The sequence below is a fragment of the Pleurodeles waltl genome, chromosome 7, assembly GCF_031143425.1.
Source record: "Pleurodeles waltl isolate 20211129_DDA chromosome 7, aPleWal1.hap1.20221129, whole genome shotgun sequence".
In the NCBI taxonomy this organism is placed as follows: Eukaryota; Metazoa; Chordata; class Amphibia; order Caudata; family Salamandridae; genus Pleurodeles; species Pleurodeles waltl.
The window spans coordinates 1,439,071,425-1,439,084,270 of NC_090446.1; the positions used below are offsets into that span (position 1 = coordinate 1,439,071,425).

Genomic DNA, 12,846 nt, shown 5'->3' on the forward strand with positions numbered 1-12,846 from the left:
TGGAGGCAATTTTTAGTTTACTGTTCTAACATAGTAGCCAGCCATGTTGGAACAGTAAGCTAAAATTCAAACAAGGTGACTCAGAAGTGAGCATTAAGCACACAAAAGTATCTGTGTGTCCTGGGAGCACTTTGCAGCTGCTGGGCCTCTTTTAAAAAAAAAAAAAAAAATGAACAAATAACTTGGGGAGCGGGGAAGGCAAAGATCACATGGGGTGGAGAAAAACCAGAGAGAGTGAGGAAGGAAACACATACACTCCCATGGAAAGCTCCATAGAAAATAAAAGAGCCCCATAAAGTATGCTGCAGAATGATACTACTCATCCAGTTAGAGCACTGCAAGATTGAAACACTTCTCAGTGGAACAGACACAAAATTAGGGAGGAAAGCCATCGAATGAGGAGCGGGGAAGTGAGGTAGACAACAAAATCATACAATCATGAATGAAGGGCTGGTCCAACGCCTACAATTTGTGATGCAGTGCTCTTCAAACTGTGGGGTGCAGCCCCCTGGTATTCCATGGATGTGTTCTCAGGGGATCAGAAATGACTGTGCAAATACCTTTAAATGGAGATGGCCTGGAAGCTTGACCTTAAAAAAAGCATGGGAACTGTGATCCTGAGTGCCGTGGGGGCAGGGTCGGTGTGGTGGCACAGTCAAAGACATTCTGTGACTATTTCATTGTTTTTAAGGTAAGTACACATAACTTAATGCTCACATCCTTAAAGGAAGCCTAAAGGCAAACTTAAACTAATCAGTGGAAAATGTACTCTTTTAAGTCATGAAATCTCATTAGGCAAATGTGATCACGCCGATGTGTGTGTGAGTGTGACAAGAGAGTCACAGAGTTGAATCCTCCTTGGTGCAATGAGGAATAGTGACTGTGTATTTATAGCACAATTAATTTATTTATATTTATAGTGCTACACGATCCCAGCCTGTGACAGAAGACACTAGAGACATGTCATTGTATTAAAAGTGTATAGCCTGCAGCAAAAGTATTGTTTAAATGAACCACTTTTAAACAATATATTTCAGTAATATATAATCAGATTATATCTAGTGCCAACATGTTTATAAGTGTCTATTAAAAGGAGGACTAGCAGACCTCCGCTGATAAGACCCTTACATTACCTCTCAAAAATAATAAATCTTTGTCACTGAGAAACTTGGAGTGATTCCTTCAATTAAAATATATACTGGCTCCTAAGCAGCCTCTATATTTGAGGATTAACTAATTGCACCCATTTACCTTTCTTTCAGGAGCAGGTACTCTGGTGAGAAGGGCTGTTCCGCCTTTAGCTTTCTTTCCCTCCCTTGGCTTCACTGCACAGATGGCCTTCCCTTGACTTTCAGCCAGAGATGTCACTACCTCCCCCATTTTAACAAAACATTTGGGGACTGTTTTAGTAAAATGAATAAGCATGGGCATGTCATTCTCATACATTCTGCCTACTTTGCCCTCTGGTTACATGTGGATTTTTCTTGTTAGCATTACGGACCACATCTCCCATGCTGTGAAGGGCTAAAGGTCTGTGCAATAGGAGAGAAAAAGGGGGGGCAGAGAGACATGGGTCTTTTTTCTTTTTTTTATACCACAGAGGGTCAGGCAGCCTGCCTTGGGCCTCAGACCTAGGTTTGATGAACCAGTGGAGTGGGCAGAGTGGTAAATGTGCTTTGCAGGGCTGTATGTCTTCTTGGTGCAGCAGGTGCTGTGGCACCAGAGTCCACCAATGTGAGGGGCCAACTAAACCCCAATTATGGCTATTTTTCTACCTTTCCTTGTTTGCATTAGGTTACATTGTACTCTTAGAGTACCAGTGTTGTTTTGGGCCGTGGCGCAATGGCCTAAGAGAGGGGAAAATAAAGCAGAGGAGACAGACACCTTTGTTTGGGCTGAAGAGATATGGGGGGATGGGATAATTTGGGCGTGTTTTTAACAAAGGGCAGAGTAGATGGCCTACTTGCAAGTCGGTAGCTGTTGTTAGTGAGGCAGGTACATTGACACTGGGAACTGGGATGTGAAGGGCCCACTGCACCACAGTTTACAAAAAGGCCTGGGGCACATTTTAATTCTAGGCATTACAGCTGAGGGCACTCTTGATGGAAAGAGGGAACACCACCTTGAAGCTATTTTTATTCTGAAAGGAAGCCTCAGGTCCTCTTAAGCCCGCCACAGTCGCGATTGCAGTCAGACCACAGCAGACAGGGCGATACGACTGCCCTATTATGACCGTGGCAGATGGGCCACAGTCCGACTGCCTTCACTGCCAGGTAGGTAGTATTTGTGGGACAGGCAGCAGGTTATAGGTATAAAAAATTGAAGCTGCACCTTTGTTCAAGTCTTTTTCACCCCACCTGCACTCCAGTATGATTTCTATTACTAGCAGCATTGAGTCCTCGTGCTCCCTGGGGAAGTCACTCTGTATGGCTTTGCTCTCCCCCCTCCCCCAAATGCAGCAGCACCAGGGCTTGCAGCTTCTTGGATGACTGGTCAAAAATGGGTCTCCACCTAGGGATCCAGTTTCTGGGTGCCTCCAGCAGATGGGGCTGCCAGGGAGCAATGCCTCTATAGGTGGGTACCGGCATAAAGAGCGGGTGGATGCTGAACTAAAGAATCGCAGAAATTGCTTTATATACTTGAAGATGGCTGCCCACGTTGCATTACCCAACATGGCATTATGTTGTTACATTTACGGCCATCTTCAAAAGCAAAGTAAACAGTATTTAGAAACAGTGGGCCAGATTTATTAAGGTTTTTCATCGCCCTTGCACCACTCAAGGGGGCGCAAAGGTGACACAAAACCTAAGTGAGATTTATCAAGCCACTTTGCATGGCCCTGTGTGGCTTGATAAATCTGGAGTAACGCTAGGCTCTGCAAATCACTGCCTTGCGTTACTCTGCTCCAGGAAGACATTCCATGGATAGAGTGTGGATGTTCCCACTCATCCACCCATGGATTTTAGAGTATTCCCAGATCTACGATCACCTCCCCATGTGAGGCATCAACAAGGAGAAATATCTTTATTTCTCCTCTTTTTTCCAATTTCTATGAGCACTGCATTCTGCATCACACATAGATGAAAATGCGTCTGAGGATTGTTGTTGTGCACAAAAATAATCCTTCCTACAACACAGGCACACTTGAACCATGGTGAAAGGGTGTCTGAGCTGGTGCTAGGCAGCCAAAAGTGTGCTCGTACTAGGAAAGGACATGAATACACTGTATATTGTTAAATATGGGCATTGATGCCCTTTTCCTTTCAGGCAGGGCAAAATAGCAAGGTATGGGCCAGTATTTGGAAAGCTGCCTCATTGTGTCTGCAAGTTTCATGGTGCAAAATGAAAGCTATCGGAATGGTACAGAGAACAATGTTTTCTATACTTTTGAGATGGCTGCCATGTTATGACATGGCCCTGCATCTGCACTCAATTTTCTATATTTTCAGCTTGGCTAATCGATGCCTTTGTCTTTGCCAGTGCCAGCATATTGTAAAAACATCAGCATTGCAAAACCAATAGTGACAGCAACAGTAGGTTAGGAGAGGAGGAGGAGAAGGGTTAGAAGGCAAGGATGTGCTCCATTTGACACACAGCAGTCTTTAGATTTCAAAAACATGCTGCAAATCTGTAAAACTACTGTTGACTGATACCTAATAACACAGTGATCTATTCCTTTACATAGTGTTGCAACCTATGTTTCTTAACAAACACATATATGTGCTTTCCCCAGTGCTTCAGAAACGTAATGACATTTCTAGCAGCAACTTCACTAGCCTTTTTACTCAACAACCACTGAAAACAGTAGTCCTCTGACACCAACAAAAGCATGCCAATGATTTCCAGTTTTTTTACAATGTTCCATTGTAGGTAACAAAGTCACCAAAAGCTTTGTAACACTGTCCCCCCAACAGCCATTGTGAACAATCATTACTATCTAATTAAGTATTCCAGCGTGTTTAACAATTTCATAGCCGTCAAATATTTTCCACTGTCAGCTTCATCCTCACCAAAACTTTTTCTGGCAGAACATCCATGAGCGGCTCCTTCCTCATATGGCTTTATCAAAACAAACTTCATAACTTCCTGCATACCCTGATCTTTCTTGAAAATGTCCTATAATACTTCCTCTCATAAGGCACCCTAATGCATATTGAATAAATGAGCCATACTCATAAACATAAACCTTCTCTCTAGTTTTTTTGCCTAGCAACATACCAGCTCTTTCTTTGACCACTGACTCTTGCACATTTGTGTACCCTTCACATAAAGACAATGATCACCTGATGACCATATTTCAATTCCGAGAAACTGGTACCCAAATCCTATGCACTCAGCATCCTCGCTTAATTGATAATTCACCCACATGGCTTTAAGATACTCATCGTCAGCCTTAGCATTCTTTGAAGACACTGAAGGTTTCTTTTAAAAAAAAACTCCACACAGGTCACAGGATATCAAGTGCGTATAAACCCTTGGGTAATGGCTACTACATATGCATAGTAGTAGAAGTAGAAAAAGAACTTTAGGGTAAGCAGCGGTCACTACTACCACCCTACAATCTGCTTATCATCTAGGCTGCTAAGAATCCAGTATGTGTGCCACCAGACCCTCGTTGGCCACCATAGATGCAGCCACCACTAGAACAATCAATTGGGTGGTGGGAGGGATGTAGTGGTGGAACATGTGGAGAAGTACTGTATTCCAGTATTTCCATCCCAAGGTCTCTGCTGGGATAGTTCTGCTGCTGAGAATAGTTAATGAAGGGAATGTGAAAGTAACATGTTTTTCCATTTTTCCAGGTGGAGAAGTGCTTCAAAAATGGAAACTCGGCTATTCGAAAAAGAGGAACATGCTGCTCTTTACCAGAAATGTCGGATCTTGATACCTCCAGAGATAAAGAATCTGGTCCTATCCTACCTGGAAGAAAAAGTAAGAAAGGAGCTCACTGTCTAGAATTGACCATGGGTACCTTGCAATATTTCCCCTGCAAATAAGTCTACTCATACTATTCACATCTAAAAATTAAACCAATGTGGTAGTAAATGTGTGTGTCAGATTAGCAATTAGCACTGTTTTGTAATGCCTATTTCTTTTTTTGAAATCTTTCTTTATTGTTTTTTAATATAACAGGACAGACTTAACTGTCTGATCTAATAAGTCTAGGTGTAAATTTGGCAGGTTCAAATATACAAATCATGTCAAGTGTTATCACTGTACTAAAAAATAAAGCAATAAATTAACACATACATTAACACATTAACAGAGAGGAGCAGTGACAAAAGTTCACTACAAAAAATATTCCCCCACCACAATTTACAAGAGCCTTTCTCATCCGCCAATTTAGACCTACTTCAAGTATGCATAAAATGTGATCAGGGCTAACAATTTATTATTGTCTGATTGAGACTATGTCACACTACACCTTTCTGGTTTGTCCCTCCCAGTGGGCATTCCTTACGAGTGAGTGGTCTATGAACAGTATCATATTAGGCAGCTACTTAGTGATATCAGTTATAAGAGAAGGCTTTTAGGAGTCAACCAATCATATGAATGGACCCAGCACATCATCAAACTGAGAGAGTTTCTCCTGAACGTTATAAATCTCCTCTCATGCGTAGTCAGTCAAAAGAGTTTTGTCGACCATTCTTGTTGTTTAGGTGCATTCAATGAATGTCAACACCTTAATATACAGATTTCTCTCAACATCCATTGTCTTCAATGAACGGTAGTGTTATCTATCTCTGAAATGTAATATAAAATTACTAATTTGGCCGATTCAGAAAAAACATAAAGGCATGGTGTTGTGTAGTGTGAGCCAAAGCACCTCCAGTACTGAGTCAAACTCGTGCAGCACAATAGGATATGAATCAAGTCTCACTCAGGTTCCACATATCTCCAACACCTGGCATGTGACAGAAAACAGACTTTTCTCATTTTGTATGAGGTCGAATATCAATTAAGCGAAACCTTAAAATAAGAGAACTTCAACCGGGACTCCCTTAAATTTTGATCAGGTCAGTCTTTGTCCTCACAGTCAACCATCAATCGGACCTGCCTGTGTATCCTGATCTCCTGTCTAGTGTTATTCAAGTATAGTGAATCGATGAGCATCTGGTAGAGGTTGGGGATCACACACCTAAAAGTCCCCCGCAAGTGTGTGTATTTGTGCAAGGGCAACTCAGAGAGGAGAGGGAGGTCCAGACCTAGTTTGCTCACCATGCAGTGTGTCAGTTGATGATAATGGCGATATGGCAGAATTGTCAAAGGCAATTTTGCAAACAAAGTTTCAAAGGACTTGAGCACAGTACAATTATATAGGTCACCTATCACATTGATTCCATCTTCTGCTCTGGTACTCCCCATTCAACCATATTGGGGCTGTAGGATGACTGAATCCGTTCAAACCTAGAAGTTTATGAGCATCCCTTCAAACCGAACACATTGCTGTCAGTGTGGGAGAATACTTGGCAGAGGAGAAAGCTTCAGCACTATATAGTGTGCCTAGGCCAGGTGGGACTTGTGCTTCAGCTAGCTCTACCAACACCTATTCAGGTCTTTCACCACCAGAGGTCGGGAAATATCACAACTGTGGTATTAGATGAGCGAGGTACTCTGTGTACATGTCTCGCAATTGCAGTCCACCTGGTCTTGTGTCTGAATAATGTTTCATAGGCTTAATCCTGGTCTTCCTACCTGTATAGATAATGTTTTTGATGTGTTTGTTTCGTGTTTGAAGAGGATTTTTGGGGATCACAAGCAGTACCATGGCGAAGATATAATTAATCCTTGGAGCTGTTGCCATTTTCACAAACTGGACTTTACCCCATAGGGAGAGATGTAACGAGTACCAACGGAGGAAGTCTCTGTCCATTTGAACTATTAGTGGATTCAGATTAGCTGATACCATACCCTTTAGCTCTTTGTTAACCAGGATGCCCAGGTATTTGAGCTGAGAGGATTTCCAACAGAAGCCATGATTGTAAGGTGGATGTCGAGTAGGACACCTTGTGATAGGGAGAGCTGCGCTTTTCGAGCAGTTGATGCATCAGGAGAAAAATGAAAAGGCATTGATAAGGGGCATTAAATATGGAACTGAATTGCCTGATCACTAAGAAAGAGAAGAGTATCATCCCCATAGAGGAGGAGCTTGATTTGACCAGCCGCCATCCCTATGCCTTTTCTCTGCTCACATTGGCAAATGGCAGTCTGGCAAATTGCAGCTGTAAGCCTTTCCAAGGCTTACAGAAAAAGGAGGGGGAGAGAGAGGGTATCCTTGTCTTGTCCCTCTTCATATGGCAAAGGTCTGGGACTTGTGTCCCCCTGGGACTTGTGTCTCCCTCAGTCAGTCTGTAGGGTGGGGCTGGAGTAAAGCCATTTGAACTTAACAGGAAAATCCGTGCCTATGCCATCTCATTGCAGGGTTCAAAACAAATACCCCCTTCAACCTGGTTGAAAGCCTTTTCGTCATCTAGGGCTAACAGTATTTTCTTGTCCATGTCATCCTTCACCTTTCAAAGCAGCCTCATGTAGTTTCTGGTTGAACATCCAGAGATAAAGCCAACCTGAGAGTCATGAATGAGGCTATTTCCAGAAATTCTTATATTTGAGGTACACAAGTAGTGCAATTAGCTTTAATGCCAAATTCTAAATCAGGCCATCAAATAACAGAGTGGTGGATTGAATGATTGAATTAATCTCAGCCACAGGTGATCGCTTGGTCTGCTTCCTAATCCACCGTTTTTCAACGCCATGCCACCTCATTGACTGGAACACAAGCAACCCAGGACCTGTAGGGCGAAATCAGTCCTAGGTGTCTTGTGTTCCAGTTCAGAGAGGAAGTGACCTTACAGTACAGACTGGACTGCTCCCATTGGAGCAGGGTCAAGAGTGAATTTTAAAACAGGTGGCATGGTGTGCAAAATAGCGATGGCCTGTGATGTGGACCAAGTAGCTATCAGTGGCTGAGATTATTTCAAGCATTCCATCCATCATTTTTTTTATACTTCAAGTGGGACGGGTATGCCCAGACCTGGGTCCTGTGCACATTGTATACCTGGAACCAAGCTACACCTAGATGATGAGCCGAAACATGGGTATAACTGGTTCTTGTTTGCCTTTGTTCCTGTTCATGGAGGACCTGGTCTGGCACTTCAGACTTGACTGATCCCATTGGAGCAGGGTCAAGATTGATTTGCATATGGCTGGGTCCAAACTAAATTGTGCAAAATAAGTATGGACTGCGGCCCTTTGTAATTACCAGTGGCTGACATTGATTCAAGCATTCCATCCATCACTTTTTGTATACTTCAGCATATCCCAAATCTGAGTTTACAGTGGAAACCACATCTGGAGAAAAATCATAGGAGCTGAAAAACAGCCATGTAACACAGCTGGGCAGGCCCGGGTGTTGAAAACGAAAACTACATTTTTAGGTCTGGAATTAGTGAAATCTTTTTGAATTTCCTACCATTGTATGTATAATATGCTTACTTAACAGGTTATCAGCCAGCTTTCTTTATCCTTTGTTCTGTCATTCACATCTTAGTTCTGTCATTCACATTTTGCTTCCAATCACTGCTGCATACAGCATAGGACAGTGTGTCAGCCTACTTCAGCCACTAGCTACCTTCACTTTGAGTGACTGCATTTTGCACTTTCACAAGCGCTTTGTTACATCATTATTACTTAAGTATTGCCTTTGTGTTTAGAGCCTGATGTGACAGCAGGCCACTTTTTTTTCTACAAGCTTTTCATTTTGCTTTTGATGTCATCACAGGGCACGTTCTAGCTTTATCAGTTCCTGTCTCCTGCTAATGCTGTTATAAATTACTTTTGGAATGGCCTTTGTTTATCATGCTGAATTTCACAGCATACTCAATTATGTCCATGTGAATCTGTTCTTTAGAAAGGTACCCTCTTTTTAGTATGCACAAAATGAGGTCCATTTGTAATTGCACTCCTGTAAGTCCTTCTGAATTGAGAGCTACAGTTATAAAGTCATAATTGTGTCTATATCCTGCTGGCGTGGCTTCATAGTTTGTTTTTAGTGTTCTTGTATGCCATGCTCATGTAGACACATAGGGCCCGGTTCACACAGGTAAACTTAGACCAAAAGTCTAAGTTTAGACCAGAAGTCTAAGTTTAGACCAAAATTCTCACTTTACTCGTAGTAAAGTTACACTTTTGGTATAAACTTACACCAGAAGTCTAACTTTACTACGTGTAAAGTTACACTTTAGGTCTAAACTTAGACTTTTGGTGTAAATTTAGACTTTTGGACTAAGATTACCTTTGTGAATCAAGCCCACATATTATACTACTACTTAAACCTGTGCTGTTTATTCCAATAAAGTAATCTAATCTATTTAAAAGGCTTATAGCCAACAACAGACCTATTTTTCAATTCTTGTTTTCTACATCTTACTTTAATTGTTTTGTGTAACTTTATGATCATTAAGTTGTATTAATTGAAGACATTTGTTTAGGAATTTTAACTTGCTAGAATGTTGTTTTGGTGTTGCGCTTTTTCTCAGATGCCATTGCTATCAGGGACAAGGTTGGGATTCCATACAGCAACCTGCTTTCCTTTTAGGTAGGTAGTACATTGGTTTGATTTGGTGGGAATTCAGACACAGCTCGTACGAAGAATCAAGCCTCGCACCCACAGTCTAATAATCTAGCCACCTAGTCTATAAATAATCAGAACAATTTCAGCAAAATTAAAACTGGATGTTGTTACATTGCAAGAGCAAGGACACAAGTACTGAGACTGACAATTGTTTTAGCTAATGAATATTGACATTACATCTTCTGTATCACACAGGAGAGGATCTCAAGGGCAGCAGTAGCAGATATTTACTCAACACACACAACTAATACTCCACTGATTGTGCACATATTTAAAATGTTCAGTGTTTGTTTGTGTAAGCATACACACATGAAACATGTTCTTTGTGTAAGGAAAATTTTAACTAAGGCTGTCCATATGTCAATGTCTTATCCAGGTGACTGATTGACACCTGCTCTGTTCAACATAAGTCAATAAGGATGCTCAATGATTAATACAATTTAGCTTTACTAGAATTTCAGGGAAATTTATGCATTTGGCACATCAACGGAGTAGAATAAAAATAGCGATAAAGAGCATCTATTTATATATGAGCACACTACAAAGAGCATCAATATATATATAAATATATATATATATATATAAAAGCAAAGAGTTCATTGACAGATATAAGCTTTGATTGACTGTATACGAAAATGCGTCACACTACGATGTTCAGGAAGCAAAATATAAACAAGTTGAATACTTCAGATAAGCTTTGATTACCTGCATACCAAAATGCATGTTTCAATTACTGCAGCAAGCTCACACTATGATGTTCAGGAAGCAAAATATAAACAAGCTGAATACTTCAGATTATAAACACAGTGCAAGCATAATAATCAACCGCCCGCTTGGATCTCTCTTCCCCTCAAGGGTCATGGTCTCTGAACAGCCAACATGGAGGCAGCGCTGTGGGCTTGGCGATGGCAGTTTTCACCACCCCATCTGCGAGCTTCAAATCCCTCACCCGCACTTCAGTGCTTAAATAACTTGAAGCTTGGATTCTATCCCTTTCTGACATTTTCTAGCTATGTTATGAGCACTTGTCTCTTGGCTGCTCTGCCATTCCCTAGCCATTGTTTTCATTCCATCTTCTCCCTGTACTCTCGTTCTCAAGGTTGAGACGGAGTCTCCTACACAAACAAACTTGAAAATAACATAGTGAACTTTTCCACGTTGTTCGGGTTTCAGCAGGCATCACGCTCAGCTACACTGCTCAAGCTAATTAACCCTTAGCGTCACAATGTCTTCCGCACCTTTCCCTATACTGGTCAGTCACAAATTTTGTATGATTTATAACTACAGAAGATGTAGCGGTCAAACAATCACAAATCCTCCAGAACATTTTACAAAACCGCAAAGATGCAATGGTGCATATAATAATGTGATGGCCCAGCAAAAATCTGGTCACATAAGTTATGTAGTTTATACTGTATATGCTGGATGAGGAAGCCTCAACCACATTTTTATGGCATACTTTATCATAGGCAACCCCATACCACCCTTAAAGGAAGGCACTTTGATGGTGGACTTGTCCTCAGTGCAAAGAATGTCTTTATATGTGATTCTGGATTCTGACAGGATTCCAAATATTATATAAGCAAGGCGCTTTAACGATTATTTTATAAATACACCTGGAGGAAAATCCACAGTAAATCCAATTAGTAGCGAGTGCCTTCGGTGTGACTGAAAGAAGAAAATGGAGAATGAAACTGGGTAAAATGGCCCATTCATCCTCAGTGATGCCAACATGTTCAAGTGCCAGTACTTGGTCAAGTTTCTTCATAAAGGCAAGGTGGATCCCTTCTCCCAGTTCTACTTAGAACCTTCACTCAGGGGAAAAGGGATTTCCTTCCTCTACAAAGAATATTATTGAATTCAATAAAGCATCCTGATCTGGGCAGAGGGGGCACCCTCTGTAGTCACATATTGTTCAAGAGGTGTCCAAAGTAATTTCACCCAATTTGCCTTATATTAGCCATTATGGTGACACCAGCATGTCAGTAACGCTTCCTAAATTCCTCTTCACTATTCAAAAGCATATTGAGGGGTAATTGTACAAATGGGAGAGTGAATTTCCTCTATTATTTTTTAACTTGGCCCAGTCTGCATGGTCATTCCCAAAGGTTTTACCTTCACCCTCCTGTTTCTGAACCCAAGACAGCGCACTTTACCACTGCTAATCAGTGCTGAAGTGCTTGTGCTCGGTCCTAAAACATTGGCCTACACCCAACTGGCACATTCAATTTATTCCCTAATAAAGTGGTGCTTCATGTACACATTGCCTACATTTTAAATGCTACTAGTTGGCCTGCAGCACTAATTCTCCCACCCCCATCAGTAGCCATTTAAACATGTCCCAGACCTGCCATTGCAGCCTGTGTGTGCAGTCTGAACTGCCATTTCAACCTGATAAAATACACCTTTAGCTAGGCCTAAACCTTCCTTTTTAATACAAATAAGTCTCCCCTAGGGTAGGCACTAAACAGCCCATAGGGCAGGGTGCAATGTATTTGAAAAGGTGGCCATGTACTTTTAACTTATACATGTCCTGGCAGAGGGAAACTCTTTCACTACTGCAAAAACCTGCCTCCACAAAGGATAACATTAGGTTAACTTAGTACCCTTAATTAGTGATTGGGAGTGAGTTGGAATGTCAATCTCAGTGTCTAAAGAATTCTAATTTTAAAGCCATTTTAAAAGGTGAAGTTGGATTTTAAGTCACAGTTCTGACAATTCCACTTTTAGAAAGTTCATGGTGCCATCTGCCAAATGCTTGGAACACTACACCTTCCTGAACGCCTCTCAATTTGGATTTCAGAGCCAACCACAGCACAGAGACAGCCTTGATCACTGCCACCGACGACATCTGGGCCCTCCTATACCATGGCAAAACAGCAGCCCTCATCCTCCTAGACCTGTCAGCCACCTTCAGCACCGTCTCCCCCCACATCTTGACCGATAGACTCCACCAAATCGGAATCAAGGGAGATGCCCTCAAATGGATCACCTTCTACCTCACCAGAAAAACCCAGAGAATCTGTCTTCCACCATTCAACTCAGAACCCAAGGAGATCATCTGTACTGTTCCACAAGGATCATCCCTCATCCCACCCTCTTCAAAATGTACATGACCCCACCCGCCAATGTTGTCAGATCGCATGGACTTAACATCATTTCCTATGCCAATGACACCCAGCTCATCCTCTCACTGTCAGAAGACACTTCCTCCA

General features: G+C 41.8%; 1 protein-coding gene across 1 annotated transcript in view; it reads left to right on the plus strand.

Moving 5' to 3' along the window:
* The window catches only part of LOC138247431 (putative methyltransferase DDB_G0268948), a 153,183-nt gene that overhangs the window by 16,732 nt on the left and 123,605 nt on the right, over positions 1-12,846 (plus strand). Inside the window, exon 2 of the mRNA XM_069202062.1 lies at positions 4,803-4,932. Coding sequence (XP_069058163.1) covers positions 4,822-4,932 — 111 coding nt within the window. The 5' untranslated portion in view covers positions 4,803-4,821. The remainder of the gene's footprint in view (positions 1-4,802; positions 4,933-12,846) is intronic.